At 40.5% G+C, this 21,819-nt stretch overlaps 1 protein-coding gene across 5 annotated transcripts in view; it reads left to right on the top strand.

Moving 5' to 3' along the window:
- Positions 1-21,819, top strand: part of PAM (peptidylglycine alpha-amidating monooxygenase) — a 262,921-nt gene that overhangs the window by 156,402 nt on the left and 84,700 nt on the right. For all 5 annotated transcript variants that reach the window (XM_075932070.2, XM_075932069.2, XM_075932068.2 and 2 more), the window contains exons 6-7: positions 7,315-7,400; positions 10,505-10,588. In XM_075932070.2, the coding sequence (XP_075788185.2) occupies positions 7,315-7,400; positions 10,505-10,588 (170 nt within the window). The remainder of the gene's footprint in view (positions 1-7,314; positions 7,401-10,504; positions 10,589-21,819) is intronic.

Genomic DNA, 21,819 nt, shown 5'->3' with positions numbered 1-21,819 from the left:
GAACCTGGTCCATGCCTGGGGCTCTTAGGTGCTGTGGAAACTGTACCACAAACAACAAACACTTTTCTCCCCCTGATGACTAAGGAATGACTAAGGAACATGGGTGGTGATGGGCTCTGGAATAGTATTGTTTTCATTTCTTAGCCAAACAGTGTGGACTGTGAAGAAAGTTTAAGAATAATCAAATGTCAGGAAAGAGACATAATCAGAGATCATTATTATAAAATGTAACAAGCTTATCTTAAAAACAGTCACATTTGTTGACCGTAACAAAAATTAGGAGAAGCTATACCTATGTCTTTTCTCTCCTTCTGAACATCCCAGAAGTACAAATCAAAGTATAGTCTACAAGTTCACAAGGACTCGTAGACTTCAGTGTCAGAGAAGGCCATTATGGTCACCTGTCACATCTGACCACTTTCATAATACAGACCATAGAATTTCACCCAATAATTGCTGCATTCCACCTATAACTTCTGTTTGAGCTAAAAAGTGCTTTTTTAGAAACGTACAGTTACTGTAGATTCAGGTCTTCTAATCTGAGATGAATCTATACTCTGACAGATGCAGATAGGCAAAACAAATGAAGTTTATTCTCTTGATTTATTGGAATATTATCCTAAACCCGTAAACAGTTGAAATCCCAGAAATAATAGCATCAGTAGCCCCAATTATAGCTAGAAGAACAATGATAGTTACTACTTGACAAAAATAGAATTATTTACCTTTTCAGGTGCTATTTCTGGTTGTAATTTGTCTGCAAAGTGGCCATCCTTGAGTGCAACATACTAGAATGAAGCTGATTAGTTCATGTTATATATAGGATTGTGTGAATTCAGATCAGCTTTTCTTTCTGTTATGAGGTCTTTTTGAAAATTATTTTTGGGGAAGCATACTCACACATAAATAGTCCAAATAGAATGTGTAACTTCTCTTTATTTTGGTTTGAATAACATTCTGGGTTTCAGATTTGTGCATTTGAATGTCAGCACCAGTTGAAATTGGATATAATTATAGGACAGTTCATACTTCATGCAGAGAAAATGAAAGTTTTCCCGTACTGAATTGTTTGAATTGTATCTAATACAGCTGGTGGGGGGAGAAGCCATTGGATAAAATAAAGAGAGAAATCTGAGAGTTCTCCAAAACAACTGTGCCAATATCCATTGACTTGAACAGAAATTATGGAATTCTTGTTGGAATGTCATATTTGTTTTCTCTGGTTTGCCTAATAGTATATTTATGTTTATTTGTTAATAACCAGATACTATTGTAAGTCACAAATAAAGTCATTCAGAAATCTTTAAACAGCAGGATTATTAAATAAATCATCCTTTTTAGCTGCCTTTCCGACCTTTATCAGCCTGTGCATTCCAGTGATAGTCCCCTATGCAGAGCTCGATGGATTAATCCAGAGTTTAGAATGACTAGATAAAAGCTTAAGATCTACTTATGAAGTAATTTGTTAAAGATAAAAGATGACTGCCCCAGTTTAAAAAAAATTAAGAGTGGGATGTTGAAGATACTTCTAATTTTGTAATCTTGGAAAGATTTGAAAGATAGCCATTTGAACTCTACACTGCTAAAATATGTTCTAAAAATTAGATTTTTGTTCTAGTTCTCTTCGGACATTTCTAGGATAACCTTGGAACTTGAATGTATTTTAATAAAATACAAGAAGAGTCTGCTTTAACATGCTGTCCCTCGGTGTTAGGATAATTCAAAATGACAGTCTAGCACTGTCCAGTCAGTGACTGGCCCAGCTGAAGGCACTTATGCTATAGAATGGTTCCCTTACAAGTAGGTGGTTAAGAGGTTGTCAAAGAGGATATTAAAGGTTCAAGAACTCAATACAGTTAAAGTTGCAGACATTCATTTTCATCAATACGGTATGAATATTAATAAGTCAAAAGGGGGCATTGAAACACATTTTAAATTTTGATTGGGACATTAATATTTGAAAAGGGCAATCTAAATGAGAATTCCATGAGGACTAACCTGAAATAGTAACCTAGCTTCTATGAATGAACTGCTAGGAACTCCCATTTTTCTGATCTTCTAAAGCCCACGTGTAATGTGTACCAAAAGTTTAAAATATATGCACAAATCTGCACACTTTAGAGAATTCAGAAAACTGAGAACACTTTGAGTACAGCTCTTGGATTTTTTTGTCAGTGTTTTGAAAACTTTGTTTTGTTTTGCAGGCACTGTAATATTAATTTTTCTTCTTTTTTTAAAGAAAACAATCTCTTGTTGTTTTCCAGTTTCTCAAACAACACATTTATTCCCAAATTTGTGTTCTCCATATTTTTTCTTTCATTATTAGGAAGGTAGCTAATGTGTGGTTGCACATGCATACCAAAGTAAATTCAATGGCAAAAAATATATAGAGAAATGCATTGGTAAGGTTGTTTGGTGAAATGTCATCCCCTGACAGCATGTTCAGTTGACCAAAACACATAACTTTTGAAAGCCAGGAAACTTCAAATTTGGATCACAGATGTGTCCCAGAAGTTCTACCAGATTTCATAGAAATCTGAGTAATCATTTGGATTTTATAACCTTACAAGAGTTGAGTTTAAAGCATGTAAAATGGCAGAAATGGAAAATTCCTAGACATCTTTTTCTGTATTGGTACATGTGCAGTATAAAATAGGATGTTTATTAAAAATACCATTCTCAGGTTGAGGTCCTCAAAGATTTAATTGATGCCATGCCTACCTTGGGTAAAACTCAAGAGATTAAGGCCATTTTGACCCACATCATATCAATAGTTTGATATCAGAGCACTAGGAAGAAAAAAAAACATCTAGACATTTATTTAAATGGCTGTCTCAATAGTAGGGGATTCTATCCCCATCCCTTCTGGTTTAACTGACTCCAAATCTGGGTCACTAACCTTGCCCTGCACACTATCAAGGCACAAGAAATTTTAAAGAAATCTAAGAATGTTGATTTTAGGGAATTTTACACATATAATAATGCAACTTTAACTATAGAGATGCTGTCATGAAGCTATAATTATAGAATCTTATCTATATACTTATTTGTAGAACAAAACACAGGGTACAAAGAACTGGAAGAATTCATTTATAGCAGCAAGATACACGTAATCAATATTTTTATTGTGTGACGTATTTTGAAATAGTAGTTCCGTGTAACCCTTTAGAATTTCACCAATTGGAGTAAGGAAGTGGTCAATTTCAGCACCAGATTGCAAGTTATTTAGGGCTTATCTGCATGGCATTGGCAAAGCACATTAGAGAGGTGAGACTCATAAAGAGTTCTAGCAACCTTGTGAAGACTTGTAGGACTATGTTAATGTGATGTAGGCACCTTTTAGAACAAGCCAGTAGGATGTATGCATAGTGGCTAGAAAACTGTACCAATCACATCTGTCTGATGTATATTGCTGAACTGTATAGACAAGCATTTATTTTAATGATGTGTTCAAGTATTTTCTTGGGGGAAAAAATACCAATTAATCAACTCCTCAGTTGTCCTAACACCTACACAAAAATTTCCACTGACATTAAGGTTTCGGGGTAAAAAGGCATAGCTGCATGAAAGGTTTGGGTATTTTTTTTATATCAACTTTTGTGGCAACCCATATATAATGAAAAAAGCATACTATATACTGATTTCTTCTTCCAGCCCCCACCTCCATCACAAAACACAGATTTCTGAATGCCTAAAAACAGAAAAGACATATATGTTTGGATTATCCATGCAATTAATAATTTTCCTGGGCATAAATGCCTGATCCCACTTAAAGAAGAATTTGCTAATCAGGTTACTTGAATTTGCCCCGAGGTGGGTACAATATGCTGCTAACAAGATGTATCGGATTGCAAGGTAGTTGCAAAATGTTTTTCACCTGTTAGAAAAAACATTTCTATAATTATTAGGACCGACATTGAGAAGTATTTTTTTATTGTTGCACTTGAGAAAATAAATTACGTGCTCGCTCTTAGGCACTACTTCTACAAACTATCTATTTTTGAAGAAGTGATAATGGATTACAAAAATATTTTGTGATGGTTTTGATGTAATTCAGATAATTTTTTCAAGCAAGAATCTAATTCTAGAGGGATTTCAGAACAAGTTCTTTCTAGGACTTTTAGCCCAAGAAGAAAATTAAAAGCTATTCTAGTGAAAGGAAGCAGTGTTCAATCCCGTTAACTCCATGGCGCTGAAGATGATTTCTTCAGGTGTCAAAAAAAGATCTCCAACCAGGAATATGTAAGAGAGTGTAAGAGAGAAAGAGAGATAACAAAATAGTTTTGCTGGACAAAAATATATGCAATTTATGTCTGTCATACAAAAAGCTAAGGATTATATCCAACTATGGAAGAGATTGCAGACTACCTGTTGTCTAAATGTCAAAAATGCATTGTAATCTTTAGCTTTGTAGGGCCTACAGATTTCTGATAGGATCTGAAGTAACTTCTTATACAGAAAATTCATAAGAAGGACCAAAAAAGTAGAAAATAGAACACTATTTGGAGAGGAACAGACATTTTTAAGATAAATTAAGAATTTTAACAAAGGGATATTGTTAAGATTGTAGAGAGTTTGAACATTTTACATACTATTTTAACAATGATTTTACAGTGTTGACACCTCATTATCATCCTGACTGGATTATGATTGTAAAACTTCAATTAAGTTGCTTTTCTGGGCAGGTGCTGCCTGATCAGACCCAAATACAAAATTATATTTATTCTTTTAGATCTATTAGCTGTATTTGATTTATGCCGACCAAAGTGGGTGTGTAGGGTATAATTGTAGCAGGGGTCAATGTGGGTGTCCTAATGATTCTGCTCTTTGCATACTGAGGAATTCCAGGAGATATGGGTACTTGTTTTTCTCCTTGACAGTACTGTCTGTTTTGTTCTTTCTTGTTAGGTCTCTTATTTCATGTATAAGAACCCTCTATATAAGGCTTATTCTGGCTGTATAGATAATGCTCTCTTTAGTATGTGGATTGTGGCCAACTATATATTTCATAGAATAATAGAACTGGAAGGAACCTCAAGAGGTCATCAAATCCAGTCCCTTGCATTCATGGTAGGATCGAGCACCATTAAGAACAGGGGGTCTCAAACTCCTGGCCCATGGGCCAGTCTGGGCCAGAGCAATTGCTCAGTTCAGCCTGGGACTCCTTGCAGGCAAGAGGGGGGACTATCCATTACCAAACCCCGTCTCTTCCCATCATCACCCTGCCCTCTCCCTGTCATGGTACCCCCATCCTCTGAGCATGTATTTCTGGGGATTGCCGGAGATATGGGGGTCTGGTACCGCATGGCCTCACAGTTTCCTCCCCACCCCCACATTTCCTGTTGTGACAGGAGCCACAAGGGAAATGGAGCATATTAGGCGGGCACACTCACTGTGCAACTCTCCATTTTTCCCCATGGCTCCTGCTACTATAAGGAGTGTGGAGAGGCATGACCTCTGCCGCTGCATGGCACTCAGCCCACCAGTGAACCCCAAAGCTGCATGCCATGATGAGAAGACAGGGTGATGGTGAAAATGGGCATGGCTTGGGAGCCAGAATGTACAGTTCCAGCCCACACAATTACTTCAAGCCTAACTGGAGTTTTATGCCCTTGATCTATTCTAGACCATCCCTGACAGGTGTTTGACTAAGCAGCTCTTGAAATTTCCAATAATGGAGATTCCACAACTTTTCAAGACATTTTAATTCCAGTGTTTAGCCACACTAATAGGAAGTTTTCCTTAATGTCCAGCCTAAACCTCCTTTGCTGCACAGTAAGCCCATTGCTTCTTGTCCTATTATCAGAGGTTAAGGAGAACCATTTTTCTCCCTCCTCCTTGTACCATCTTTAGGTGCTTGAAAGCTGTTGTTATATCCCCTCTCAGTCTTGTTTTCCAGACTAAAGAATCCATTTGTTTTCAATCTTCTCTCATAGTTCATGTTTCCTAAACCTTTAAGCATTTTGTTGCTCTTCTCTGGACTTTATCCAATTTGTCCTTACCATTCCTGAAATGTGGCACCCAGAACTGGACACAATACTCCAGTTGAGGCCTAATCTGTGCAGAATAGAGAAAAGAATTACTTCTCGTGTCTTGCTTACAATACTTTTGTTAATATATCCCAGAATGATACTTGCTTTTTCTGCATCAGTGTCACACCAGTTGACTCATATTTAGCTTGTGGTCCACTATAACCCCTCAATACCTTTCCACAGTACTCTTACCTAATCGTTAATTTCCTAACTTATATGTGTGCAACTAATTCTTCCTTCCTAATAGGAATGCTTTGCACTTTTTCTTACTGAATTTCATTTTATTTACCTCAAACCATTTCTCCACTTTATCCAGATCAGTTTGAATTATAATCATATCCTCCAAAGTATTTGCAACCCCTCCAAGCTTGGAATCATCTGCAAACTTTATAAGTGTACTCTCCATGCCATTATTTAAATTGTTGCTGAAGATATTGAACAGAGCCAATCACACAACTGGTCCCTGTGGAGCCCCACCTAATAAGCCTTCCCACCAATACTATTGACCCATTGATACCTACTTTTTGGAAATGATTATCCAACTCAGGAAATGTGCTAGAAATCTCCCACAAATGAATAAAATACAGCCACTGTCCTGGAAAGCATATAGTCATCTAAAATAAACCTGACATGTAAAAATGATATAGGTAGGTTGAGGGAAAAGGCAGTAAGTTCATGTTATTCTTTGAGTGTTATTCTTTGAATGCATTGCTATTTTTCTTATCAGTTGCTTTCTACTCCCTACCCTTGCTTTCTACTCCCTACCCTATGTTGTAGGCAAACTTCTGTCTGCATCCTGCACTTGTTGATAGTGCATTTCTGGGGTAAATTTAAGGTTTTAATCTGAAATTCTGATTTGTCATCTTTCTATGTGGAACTTCATGGCTTCTTACCCCACATGCTACTTTGTTAGCTGCCACTTGAGCTAACAGCCTCTTGGTGAAATCACATAGGAGTGCTTTCTTTTTAAGGATTCATCGGCCATGGAACTCACTTCTCACCTTGATTTCTCGGATGGACAGTTTGGTGACAATCAAATCATGTTGCAATACACTTCTGTTCCCCCAGTCTTTTTCCTGAAGGAGAGCAAAGGAGGTTGTGGTGTATGCTGTGAAGGTGGCCTGGAAAGTTTTCTTTGTTCGAGTATTGCATTTAAGATTAATTAGACATAGTTTGGTAAAATTAGCATTTCAATATACATAGACCACCTGGAGCTTGAGAGAGATGCAGATGGCAAAATCAAAATGTAATAAATCATATTTTCATTTCTCTGTGGTTTTAGGGACTGTGATGAAGGAACGTGCACAGACAAGTCCAACATTTTATATGCTTGGGCAAGAAATGCTCCACCCACCAGACTACCCAAAGGTACGGTGCTCTTTATGGAGTTCCCTTTGTGGGAAGAGCGGGTAGGAAAGGAGGAGTAGCTCCCTGCTTCCTCTTGCAATCTCTTTTTCTCTCTTTCATTAGTGATTTCAATGGGGTGTAAATGTACATGCTTCAGTCTCCTTAATTAACATTACTTACTTTTTTGGAGCTGATGAACATATTTGATTATCTTATTCCATGAAACATTATGGATTATAAATAAGGACTAAAGGAGAATAATATAATCATTAGCTCTTCATCAACACTTTTCATACATAGGTCTCTAAATGGATCTACAGTACATTTCAATGATGTGAAAGCATCATTATACCCATTTCACAGAAGGGAAACTGGGCAAAGTGAGAGGAAGTAACTTCCAGTGTTCCACAGTAGATCAGTGGTGGATCTGGGAAGAGAATGCAGGTTTTTTTACTTGTACTTTAGTGCCTTCTCCACTAGAATGCAATGCACTTCATTACAACATGGAGGGAGGGTGAGGGACTAGCTTGTTTCTTAGTTTTATTTTTAAGAAAAAAAGAGAGTATAAATACACAGTTAGAAACCCTTCACCTCTTAAGTGAGAGTTACAAGATTTTTGTATAGGCACATCTAGTAGTAGGATCGGTCCATGAGAAATAGTCTGGTGTCTACTTTCACCTTTTGCATTCCTCTGGAAGCAGTACTTGTATAAGGTAGAAATTGTGAACTCGTTGTTTTCATGTCCCCAGCTGGTTTTATTTGTTGTCTGTCCCCTTTGCCTTACTAGATTCTTCTGTAGTGTTCTATATATGCTCGTTTGGGCGGGTGGTAAGAGGAGGGCTGTTAGGGATGTATACATGGCGCCACTGAGGTCAGTGGTCTGAACCAGGCACCTTTGAGGTATCTTGTAATTGCAACATTTTAAATTGTTATTGTTTAAATAAGCTGTGGGCTGGGGACTTACTGGAGAATTTGATGTACATCTCACAAATTTACTTTTTAATATCATGATTGAAACATTTAATGTTTTAGGATTCATATAAGCATGCTAGCTAAATCTGTTCTGTTGCATTGCCTCCAAAATCCTGCGATTTTTCTAGCCCTAACCCCATTTCCCATAGTGGGTGATCTAGACCTAAAGTTCTGGGACTTTATTTTGTAGAAATCAACTGGAAGCCTAGAACTGGGAACATAAGACTGGGAACCTTCCAGGACAGGCATCAGAAAACTCGAGACAGTCACAGCCATAAAGATATGATTGACAGCCATGCCTTTGTGACAAATACATGGTGTCATTCTTTTCTTTTTTATTCTTCTTTCCCATGTTTTAGGTGCACTACACATACTTAAAATCACAGATTAAAAAGATTATGAAATGAAAAGAAAAGAGAACACCATCACAGCAACAATAGCTTCTGCTGTAATCTCCCTTACAGATTCAGTTCTATTTTCCTCCAGTTGTGCCATCCTTTCTCATCTGTGTCCCTGACCTCTGAGGAAAAGCTTGGGAGAATAGGTTCATTTTGTAGTGTTGCCTAAGGACTATCAAAATTCCCTCTGGATTAAGTGGAGAAGGTTGAGGAAGATTTTGGTAAACTTCCACAACTTAAAAAGAATTTAACTTGGAAAAGAAAAAATTGGAAACAGTTTTACAGGGAGTTGACAATCTTTAAAATTCCAGTTCTGATTCCTTACAAGATACACCAGACAAGCCACCAAAAGAGAGACATACTATCTGATTAGAAGTTATAGTGAGGGTTCCAGCTAAATGTATTTTGGGGTTGGAAACTTACAGATCTGTAAAGGCTTTCTGTACCCAGTCCCTTTCACAGCTTGATGTTCTCAAACAATCGAAGAGCAAATATATGCCTTTATTTTTATATGGCATTTTCCTTTGGATAAATCCCATCAGATTTTCAGTGGAACATTTTCAGTATACTGTACTATGTGACATTATTCCAGGACAATCTTTGGAAAATAAATGTATGGAAAGTGCAACTTTAAGGATATTTTTATTTTATTGCAGTCCCTTTAAAATTAATCACCTTTCTTCTTAATCCTCCAGCTTCATTCCCATAGCTAAGAACAGTATGTAATATCAGAGACTAGTTTTTCTAGAAATCTTGTTATATTAAGCAGCAGGGACATTAATTGAGAATACTCACTTGGATGAAAAACGTTAATTGTAGCTACAGTTCACAAAACTGTACAATCCAGGGAGCCAAGAGCTACTAAGTACATGTCAAACTCCGGCCAACAATTTGTTGCTGTCTCTTAACCACTCAAAACTGCAGATGTTTAAATGAGACTTGTTTTCCTTATTTTTTTTCTTATTGATATTATGATTGTGCACAGAGATTCTGCAACCCTCTTCACAGAAAAGCTTTGACACTGGCAGTTACTAATCTAGTGAGATTCACAGGATGAATAGGCAGAGATTGCTTTTTCTGCTTCTCTCTAGTTTCATTGTTGGGCAAGGTGTGGAAAGGTCCTTATCCGTGAGGCTGATGCTCTGTAATTTATGTTCATTCTTGTTCCTCTGTAATATCTATTACTAATTTGTCACCCCGTTGTTGTTTTACTTTGAAACTGGCACATTTCAACAAGTTTCAGGAAAATAATGGTTTTTGCTTTGTTGAACATTTTGGGGTGGAAAATTAAGTTTATGTTCAGATTTAAGTGTTTCATGCATACCGCTAATTCATTGCCATTTATATCTTGAACTGTTAAAATGAGAAATAAAAATAAGCATTAAATCAGGATGCTCTGTGGATAATAAAGAACATGTGAATCTTTGTATATTATAATCTTACCTAATACGCATTCAGCTCCTTGGAATGAAGGAATTATTTGCCTACATCAGTCATCTCTCTTCATTGATGATTGTGATTGAAACTGATGGGTATCAAAAGTTTAATGTTCAGTGACACTAGAAGGGCTATATTTTATTTTTGGATTTATTTTATAACTGGTAGCTTTTTCACTGAACTCTTACAGTTAAATTTTCCTCCTCCTCTATTTCCAGTCTTAAACATTCAGTCTTGGACTTTGATGTGGTGTTACCAGTGACTGTTTATAACATATTTATTGTTTCCACAATCCTAATTCATCCTCTTTGTTTTAAGGTGTTGGATTCAAAGTTGGAGGAGAAACAGGTAGCAAATATTTTGTACTCCAAGTACATTATGGGGATATCAGTGCATTCAAAGGTATGTGTTTTGGAAATTGTAGTCTACAAATACAATTTCAAATATTCCTTTTTAAAACAATATTTGATTGTTCCAAAAAAGATCATTTGTTAACTATTTAAATTATTTCCATTCAAACATCCACTAGTGTGGATAGAAGAAGACAACATGGTAAGCATCTAAAAACTTTAAAATATAAGCTTGACTTAAAGTTTTCAAAAGAGGTTTGGAAAGGAGATAGACAAGGTTATTTTTAAATAAAATTTCAAAGAAAACAACAACTGGCAACCTTATTCATCTTCATGTTGGATTTGTAAACAAAGATAGACTCAGAACAACTTAACACTGTCTTTTTTAATTTGTGTCTCTTTCAAGTTTATATTTTAGTGTAAAATACTTATATATTATATATCATATTAGAATTCATTTTGTATTCATAAATCTTGATTTTTTTCAGTTTGCTAATGAGTGCTGTAAATCAATGCAAATAGCTATCCCAGTATCTGGATTGAATATTGGGTAAAAAGTGATATACATTAATCAGCATTCAAAGAAGCATTGAAATAACAGTGAACTTATTTTGGGAGTAAGAAAATATATAAATATTACTCTTTGGTTTGTTTTTCCTACTGAAAGTGGATATATTCCACAGTCAGAACATGTTGTGGTATTTTTCTTCACTAATGTACGTATCTAAAACAGGGCTGTTCAACTTTGGAAGCCCCAGGGGCCACAGTGATACCCACAGCACATGCCGAGGGCTGCAACTTAAGTATGGTTGTATATGTATGCAAATATTTATGCAAATATATGCAAATAGTTCCATTCACACTGACAGGCATGAATACAAAGATTAAGGCAAGACTACACAACACATGGGCCCCATTTAAGTCAGTTCTGCTGATACTAATAAAATGCAATATTTACCCAATTTCCACCCATATGACAGCACTTTTAATGAGCTGTGACAGTTCAGCAATTTAACTACTAAAACACATACCAACAGAAGATCATTATATTGATTACTTTTTTGTTTTGGCTTCACAGTTTTAACAAATCAAACAAAAATTGCCAATACAGTATTTACTGAAATATAAGTACAATCAGTGTGAAGTTAAAGGCACCAAGGGGAGAAGTGGCATGCCTAGAAAAGGAACTCAGGAATCCTGCTTCCCAGAATCCCTTCCTTTCCCCTGCCTGCCCCACCAAGCACCAGCTCCCACAGAGCAGAGACTGGAACCCCCAAATCTAACCAACGGGCCCACTGCCCACCTACAGGAAAGGAAAGAAAGCTTCTGACTTAACACCCAGTTCTTTGCTCTAACCCAGTGCCCCTGCCCTCTTCCAGAACCAGGCACCCTCCAGCCTTCCCGTTCCAACCCAATGCCCTTCCTCTCCACTAGAACCAGGTACCCCCAGCTCCAACCCAGTGTCCCTTCCCTCCACCAGCCTTCCTACTCTAACTCCATGCCCTTTCCCTCTCACAGAGCCAGGGACATAAATCTCGCAGGATGGAGGATAACGCCCTGGGTCTCACTGGAGCCATACGCTTTTCCCTCTAGGCGCTGGGACCCGTGCGCAGAGTGGCTATGAATGGTCCGGGCACGTGACTCCGAACGTTCTATTGAAGGCACGTGCTGCTGCCCTCACCCTGATCCCCTTTGCAGGGCAAAAAATCCCAGACATTTTTTGCCTTTTAAAAAAACCTGACGGTGATTTAACATGTGAAAACAAGGACATGTCCAGGAAAAACCAGACGTATGGTAACCCTACCCAAGCCCCAGTGCAGACCTTTCTCGCCCCAGCCTCACTGCCTGGCTCCGCCGCAGCCTTGCTCTCTCACTGCCCACCTCTGCCACTGCCTTGCTACATGCCTCTCTGCCTAGCTCTCTCGCAGCCTCTAGCCACCGCTGGCAGCTCTGGACATGCACTGGCAAGGCCTGGCTCGGGGAGGCACCGCCGCTGTGGCAGACACGGCAAGCGTGCTTTGCTGCCACCTCTTGCCACCCCCTCTGCTGGCTGGCAGCTCATGCAAAGGTGTCTTGACTCAAAGCTGCATGGCTTGGTTCATGGCTTGATGCTGCTGCTGGAGCCCCAGCAGTGAGGCACGCAGGCGGCAAAGGAAGCAGCTCAAGGCACTGCAGGCCACATGCAGCCCGTGGGCCACATGTTGAGTAGCCCTGATCTAAAATACACACTAATCCTATAAGCATCTATGAGACTTGGAGGACCATTAATACAGAGGATACATTGGAGGATACATTAATATTTGTTATTGTGACGGGGCACTCCCGCCCCGCACTCAGGAGGACCGAGGCGAGGGGCTTATGAGTCCCTGGGGGGGAGAAGCAGGCCCATCGCGGGGAACCGAGAGCCGGCCATGGACCCCTGGGCCGGCCCCACGGGATGTGGGGAGCACAGAGTGCCAACAGGGAACGTCCCGGGAGGTGGGGCTAGCGCGGCACGGGTGGATGACGTCCCCGGGGGGGGGGGGGGTACCCAGGTCGCAGATGCGGTGACGCCCGGAGCCCCGCCGGCGCGGGGTTTAAAAGGAAAGCTTGCCAGCCAGGAAGGAGAGAGAAGACTGCAAGGTGCTGGAAGGACCATATGGTGAGGAGAGGGCACCCGGGGGGACCGGCCCTAGAGGGGGCGGAGTAGGAAGCGGCCCAGGGCAGGGTCGTGGAGCCCGTGAGCGGGTGGGTTTAGGGTCAGTACCCCATCCACTGAGCAGGGACAAGCAGTCCCTGCCTTAGGGCCCTGAGCCGGGGTTCGCAGAGAGGGAGGGATAGCCCGAACCCCCCTACTCCACCCGCCGGAGCAGAGCAAGTCGCACCAGAGAGACGGGCAGTCCAGGTCACCATCGAAATCACAGGGAGTCTGGGACCTTCGTGGCGAGGCACTGGACTATTTTGGGGGCACATAGCCATAAGGGGTGCACAATAAAGAGAGTGATGGTAGCCAACAAACTATCTGGGTAGCGTGGCCTTTTTACAGTTATACTTTTTGTGAATTTATGTAATATGGGAGACAGATACCCACCTTGCAAGCCTCCTGTTTTTCTGAATTAGGAGTTTTGTTCTCTAGTCACTAATCAAAAAACCAGATAGTGACTTACCTGTTTACCAGTACCTAAATGGGTAAACTGTTTTTGATACACTTATCTAAACAGCACAAAAACCCAATTCATGTGAGGCATTAGTACAACTAGCTATTCAAATATTAATCTTTGTCAAAACAGAGCTACGATGGGTCTTGATTAGGTAGTACAGCTACGATCAAATTCAATAAGTAAGTAAGTTATTTATAAAAGCTTTGAGGAAGGCTCATGATTTTGTTGTTTGGGTATGTCAAGTGCTATTTATGCTTACTTTAAAAATCCTTAAAACATTCATCTTTGCTAAATTGGATCGACGTGTATTTAAAACTGTCAATTTTTTATGTTAACTACATGCTTTAGGTTGAACGATTTCCCTTTTTAACTGGTAAATCAAAGTTATTTTTCTTTTTGGTGAAGCATTACAATCTCTCTTTCTCTTCTCCCCCTCCTGCCTCTCACTCTCTTCCGCTCTCCTCTGTCTCAGCTGGGCCCCGGCACCGGAGCAAGCGGAGAAAACGGATTCTCTCTCTCTTCTCCTCCTACTGCCTCATCCTCTCTCTCTCTCTCTCTCTCTCAGCTCTCATCCACCTCCTTCCTCTCTCTCCGTCTCTGTCTTTCTATTCTCCCCTTACTGCCTCTCACTCTGTTTCTTTTCTCCTCTTCCTGCTGTGTCTCTCTCACTCCCTCTCTCTCTCTCTCTCTCTCTCTCTCTCTCTCTTGCTGTCCTTCGCCTCCTCCGTTCTCCTTTGTCTTCTCCATGTCCTCTGTGTCTGCTCCGCTTTCCTCCTTTTGTATCCGGTGCCCTTTCCTGACGTTAGAGACGCACGCTCATTCAGGCTGTTCCCTCTGGGCGATGCTGTTGCCTCCCACCGTGGTGCTCGGCTGACTTCTGCGCTGCTCAGCCAGGCCACCACATGGGAGCAAGCGGCCGTTTGGGCCCTGTGCTGCATGGGGAGCGCGGACCCCAGACAGCCGCTTGTACTGCTTTCTGCTGGGTGGCACAGAAGTCAGCCGAGCGCCACAGCGGGAGGCAACAGCGCCGCCCAGAGGGAACAGCCAGCATTTCAGTGTTACAGAGTCACAGACATTGGGCTAATATATATATGACATTAACAAGGACTTTAGACTCTTCAGTACTGGATCATGAGATCAAAAGCAAACTAACTTGAACCTGCCAAGATGAATACCAATTTCAGAAACAGTTTGAAATGTTACCCTCTTGCTTTACAGTAGAATACTTAGCAATCTTCCTCCTCCCCATTCATTATATTTCTGGTGACAATTATATGGTTTTTAATAGAAAATCTGTGACTATAGTTGTAAAAAAGGTTTTGATTATTTCTTTTTTGTAATCTCAAGCATAGCTAATGTATTGTTAACTGGTATCAGTAAGCATTTGGATTTCATTTTTATAAATCACTGATTAATTTGTTTTCTGGACAAGATGAAATATCTATAGTAGCAGAGTAACTAAGGCAAAACTTCAAAAAGAACCCCCTTCTTCTGATATCTTTCAGATATGCATTTATTTTTCCACACTTGAGGACTGCTTGCAGTATAGGATGGCTTCATTAGCCATATGGACTTCTGTTATCCTTGCACAAACCAAACTGTACAGCATTATACTGCTAGGTTTTAGCTATGATGTATTACCATGTAGATTCTGAACATGGATATGAATGGGAAGATGGGAAATACAAATATTTGTAGGTTCTAAAGCAGAAAACTTGAATTAGGTGAATTGCATAAATGCATACAGCATAAAAGAGTAAAACTAGTTGCTTAGGAACAAAAAAAAAGTTTATGCAACAGGAATGGGGGAAAATTCTAACAACAAGATATAGTAATTTATAAAATCAAATATTCTCCCAAAAGTGAAAACTCTGTCACTTCTAGCACTTAAGAATGGATTTCAGTATACAAAGCTTTTGGAAACTGTACTATAGAAAACCATTCTGCATATGCAGGGAGATGTACTCAGTGATTTAGTAAATTCCTAGTATTTCTACGTATGTACGTACATGTGTGTGCGTGTGTGTGTGTGTGTGTGTAAAAATAGTTGTGATATGAAGGGATATAAGGATTTAAAACCTCATAATTACTTGACAAAAAAAAAAGTCTGCACAAATGGAGAGTGCAGTAACTGTTTTACTGTTATGTGGACAATGGGAGAGTATATTACACAACTGTGTCTTCTCTTTCCTATCTGTGCCCAGAAGGAATCTGTTTCTACCTCCAACAGTATAGGTGAGCTAGTGCAAACCTTTGGGAATCATCACTTGCCAAAAAGAACTTATTATTAAAATCACAGCCCTCTGAAGAGAGTCTGCCCTTCGTTATTGCTTAGGGAAGCTGAGAGTTCTATTTCAGCATTAGGTACAAGTCACATGTGGGATTTTTTTTTAACTTCTAATAATAAAGCATGTGTGTGGGGTTTTTTTAATGGAAAGCAATGAACACCTGAAGTTACTTGTCTGTTACATGCTAATTTAACTTCCTTCAATCAGGGAACGAATATGCTAGTTTAATATCACATTTAATAAGATTTTTGTTCCTCTTCTTTTCCTGCTCATGGACGACACAGCTGCTGGTGCCCCTTGACAATTCTGACATGGTGCAAGGGACAATAGGTTCTTTTGGGAGAATGGGGCTTTACTTGTTGAGGCTATTCTACAAGAAGCCATTGGGAGATTTCTGGGAACCCAGCTGGATTGGTGAGGAAGGTGGCAGCCAAGCAAATTGCAGATGCCTCCTTGTGGCAGATATTCAGTGCGTATATTCCATAGGGAAATCATCCAGGGAGCAGATAAATGAACTAAAAAGGACTTAAAAGGGAGGACTGATGAAGGAACAGCACAGAGAGTAGGCTTGGGGACATCTATGATTGTTACACAGGAAGCCAACACTCCTGCATTCGTACAGCCCTACTTAACCCTCCTAAAGGGGAGGTGGATATTAAGGTACTAGCCATGAATTGTCTGGGGGGTGGACCTGGATGGAAAATGCAGGGGGCCTGGTGGAAGTCTCAGGTAATGTTTTGCATGAAAATTGATTTTCCTGCCCAATACATTTTATCTGTTGAATAGTTCCAATCATCTATATAGTAAAGTTGCAGTCTGGTTAAAATCCATATCAGGTGTTTCCTGTCCTCCTTTTAGCATACCCAGACAATAAGATTTTTGTTCTTCTTCTGTTCTTTGTCACATAAATCATCACCACAATGAATTTAACATGTACAACCCATTTTTTCAAATTTCTGGTGTAAGGTAGCTGAACATGTTTGGGGGAAAGATTATCCGTATTTCTGTTAACCTCAGTAGCTCTACTTTTTATCAATTGCTGATGGGATTGATGGGTACTTCTGAAGTTTTTAGAAGAGAGAGATTAAAATAAGTATGACCAAGTAGCATCTGTTCTGTCTTTAGTACTTGTACTGTGTGCTCCAACCTTTTATTTTTAACAAGCAAAATATTTAATTTTTCCTCAGTGAGCAAAAAAGACTTCTAATTTAGCTTGCTTGTGATAAACCCATTTTGAGTAGGGAAAAATGTAATCTGATATAATTCCTACTAAACCTTGATTGCTCTTTTCAAGCAGATTTAGTGATGAGCTTCATGAAAAGCTTTAGAAATATATTTAGCACTTCAGAAATGACCCAAAAGAAACTTGTCTTCTATGTGCCAAGATTTTAACTGGTAAGAGAGAGATTTCCAATTTAAAGACTCTAATAGTTGCACTTTTTTACAAAGTAGTGCACATATAATGTGTCATAATTCAGCATGAAGGATGAAGTGTATTCATTTAATTCATGTCATCTGGCGCTTTCTCAGTAATGAGAATAATAGGAACAGACCACGGATTCAGTATCAGTATTCAGAGTTGAGTGTACTGTGATATAAGACATTACAAATATACTTTTTTACTGGCTATATAAACATTAAATATTTGGTTCTAAATGTAGTAATGAATGACACATATTGTAATTATTAAATTGGGCACCCATTTATACTTTCACTCTTTTCTTTCAAAATACATGTATGTACCTGTACTGTAATTTTCAACCGATTTTCAACTATAAAAGAGTTTCTGATTTCATGTTACTAATTAATAAAAAATTATGCTGCTTTGCTCAGAAAAACCCAAATGATAATGTTGCTATATTTAATTTTTTCTTCAAGTGCTTGTTCATATCTCTTCTAATTAGGTGTGGATGTCTGCAGGAAAATTTTACCCTAGCTGCTACCCATCGGGTTGGCTGTAAAGCAGTTTGAATGGTGCTGATGTGACACCCTATGTATGACTTTTTCAGCCTGACCACCCCTCAGTTCCTTCTTACGGCTGTTGGAACTCTGTCATTCTTGCATTTCAAGTGCCATTTATACCTAGCATTAATAGTTTAACAACAGTTAATAATTAGTTTCTGTGTAACAGCAGGAGCGAAAGGATTTCCCCTTTTCACCTGTGTCCCTTAAGGGGCAAGCCAAAGTCCCAGGGCTTCAAGCCACACAGTTCTTGCCTTAAATCTATGCCAACAAGTGACCTCCACCCTCAGTACTCATGTCTTTGGTGCCTGGGGAAAGCTCATCAAGCAGACGACCGTAAGATCTGCAAGGCCTTTAAAACTCAAACCAGAAAGGAGTGGGTATTTCAAATAAAGCAGCTCCTGATGGAATCTGCTTTGAGACTACAGAGGCAGGACCTGTCACTGAGTGCCTCGGTCTGTAGTGCACTGCTGTTGGTCCTGGGACTGGCACCAATGAAGGATTCTCAGTACACTTGGTCCCCGAAGACCTCTACCTGATGCCGATTGCATTCCCTGGTGCAGTCATCCAGCATGGCCAAAGCCTCCTCGTTAGTGCCTCTCTGTCATCTGCGTCTGTGGGTCCTGATGGTCTTCAACCCCGAGGCACAGGGGTGCCAGGCTCCTCTTGTCCCCAAGCACAATCACCTTAGACTCCCCAAGGTCAAAGGCAGGCCTGTCGTCCACACTGGATACGTTCAAGACTGCTTGGGGCCTCATTTTGATGACCCAGTCTCCTCCTTGGAACAGGCCTTCTATACCCTTCTGACCATGCTGGGGCCCCATGCTCCAGCGCATCTCTGTTTGGAGACCCAGCAGTGCACAGTCATACTTGCAGATGGTCCTCCCAGAGCCATTCTCACTCAGGAATTTCTGTGGTAAGCCAATCCTGGTCTGGTTCAGTGTTGTGTCACTCTGACCATTCCTGCAGTGACCGGTGCTGAAGGAGCTCATGACACCAGAGATGCCAGTGCCACTGAAGTTCTAGTTCATTTGAGCACCAACAGTGCAGCCAGAGCCCTTCTCTGAACCATCCTGCAAACCAGCACTGCTCTATGGAGCATCGTTCTTTCGAGTGTGGCATCGCCACAGCACCATCCTTTGCCTCAGCACTTTTGGCAACGGTCCCACTCATGATCTCACTGGTTCTGCTCTTCTCACCGGTCCCACTCCCAACACTGGTACCGCTCCCAGCACCGGTCCAGGTCTCTATCTCTATATTGTTCCAGATATTGATGCCAGCGTTTGTCCACGTCCAGGCATCTTCCGTCTTCTGAGCAACCCATGTGGTCTCCATACTAGTTTTATGGTCCCTTTAGCAATTCCGATCCCTATGAACAGCACTGCATGAACGTTGAAATCTGGCATCGAGCACTTCTTTCAATTTCTGGCTCAGACCCACCCTGACCTTCCTGCTCAGGTTCTCAGCCATCTTTCTAGAGGGAAGTGTCCATGGTCTCAGATTGGACCATTCCAGCAAACCCTCATCTCCCCAGTGATCGAGGGGCATCCCAGTGGTCTTCCCAGTAGCAATTCTGGACTCAATGGGTGTTTCACCAGGCCCAGGGCACATTGCCTGCTGGCCCTCCTTCATCTCCTTTCAAATCCAGGGACCCAGAGGCAACTATTAGCTACCCTCCATGGCCAGATCCTGAATCTCCAGTTACACCTCCTGCAGCACTCCATAGCCCCTCGGCCCAAACTCAGGATCAGTCAGGGATAGGCATGATGCAGGCCCACTGGTGGCCTCTTAGTCATCTTTACCAGATGTGGCGGTGGCAGGCACCTCCAATACAAGCCTTCCCTCCATAGACTACAGGGCTTTACAGGACCTGCTCCAGAATGTTGTCTTTAGTCTAAACCTTCAGGTACAGGAAGTAATAGAGCAGGATGACAGCATGGCGGATATACTGGCTCTTGAAGGCCTTTCCCAGGTGCCCGTTCCAATTAAGTCCATCCTGATCTCGACTAGGACCATCTGGCAGACCCCTGCCTCTATTCCCCCAATGGCCAAGAGGGTTTGAAAAAAGTACTTTGTCCCTATTAAGTGCTTTGAATACCTGTTTATCCACCCTCCACTGTTCTCCCTGGTGGTGTAGGTGATGAACAAGAACGAGTGTCAGGGCCACCATGCTCTGGTACCCAAATCTAAGAACACAAAGCACCTCAACATATTTGACTGGAAGTTCTACTGTATGGGAGGACTGCTACTCTGGGTAGTGAATCAGCAAGCTATCCTGATCCGCTATAATTACAACTCCTGGTCCTCTCTACTCAAGTTTAAAGACCTGCTGCCTCAGGAGTCTTGGGAGGAGTTTGCAGCCTTGGTCCAGGATAGCAAGGCAGTCTCCTGCACTTGCCTCCAAGCTTGGTTGGACGCTGGAGATTCAACAGCACACATCTTGTCCTCCAGCATTGCAGTGCAGTGGATTGCCTGGCTACAGCCTTCAGGCTTTCCCCTGAGGGCTAGCAAACTATTCAGGACCTTCCCTTTGATGGAGTGGGTCTCTTCATGGCCCTAATAAACTCACAGCTGCATAGCCTCAAGGACTCTTGTAATACGATGAAGTTCTTGGGCATGCACACAGCCACTACTCACATTTATTCCATATCAACTCTCCTTCTCCCACTGTCAGAGTAGCTAGCAAGAAGGAACTGAGGGGCAGTCAGGTTGGCAGGGTCATATATAGGGTGTCGCTCTGGCGCCTCTCCTGGGACTCCACAGCCACCCCACAGGTAGCAGTGAGGGTAAAACTTTCTGGCAGCCATGCACGCAGCATGCATATGCATAATTGGAATACATATGAGCAACACTTCTCAAACAACAACTGTTACAAAGACGAGTAACTGTTTTTTAAACATTATTGTTTTGTGGCAAGACACCAAAACTAGGGACTACCACATGTAGGTTAAAAAATAAAGTTTATCTGTGAAAAGCATAAACTTAACTATACAGAGTAAGATACGTAAAAACAGTCATGTTTAATAAAAGGTTATCAAATTAAATCTGGGGAGGGGAGTGGTTTTTTGTTTGAATGCTATTTATGCTCCTAAGCAAAAAAATACATTAAGGTGGCGTTACGGTTGTGAAAGTATATATGATTAAATTAAGGGTAAAAAAATTACAGGAATGTCAATTATTCCAAATACAAGCATTATGAAACCAGGACATTTGTTTATCCACTATGACCTCATGTCTCTTTTATAGTCATACTTTCTCAGTATAGAACTGTTCATTCTGTATTTATGGCTTACATTTGTTGTTCCTAGATTGATGACCTTACATTTAACCATATTGAAATGCACATTGTGTGCCTGTGCACAGCTTACCAAACACTCCAGATCTCTTTGTATAAATGACTTGCTCTCTTCCTTATTTACCACTCTCCCAATTTTTTTGTCATCTGCAGTGCATCGCCAGTGACAACTTTATGGTTTCTTTCACAATCATTAATAAAGGTGTGAAACTGCACTAGAAACAGTCACTTGACCATGATTTCTCATTTAGAAATACATTTTAACACACATTGTTTAACCGCTTCTAATCATGTAATGTTTGCCATCTTGATTTTCTGTTGTTCTTGATTATTAATCATGATATCCTAACCACTGGTCTGGCTGTTATGGGGTGGTAGGTTTTTCCTCTCCCCAATAAAAAAAACCAATCAAGAGATCTCAGTTTTATCCTGATGTGAAACAGGAAAAACGTTTGAACTCTCAAAATACTCACACAATGGGAAAATAGTTTCCTACCTGGCTCTACTGTGAAGCTGAGATTACTTTGGATTCTCTGGCTTTATTGACTAGACACCCACACACGCTTCTTTTTGCAGTGGCCATCTCACACATCCAGCA

Source organism: Pelodiscus sinensis, chromosome 6 (genome assembly GCF_052426305.1).
Source record: "Pelodiscus sinensis isolate ZL-2025 chromosome 6, ASM5242630v1, whole genome shotgun sequence".
In the NCBI taxonomy this organism is placed as follows: domain Eukaryota; kingdom Metazoa; phylum Chordata; order Testudines; family Trionychidae; genus Pelodiscus; species Pelodiscus sinensis.
This window is presented reverse-complemented; position numbering and strand designations above follow the sequence as displayed.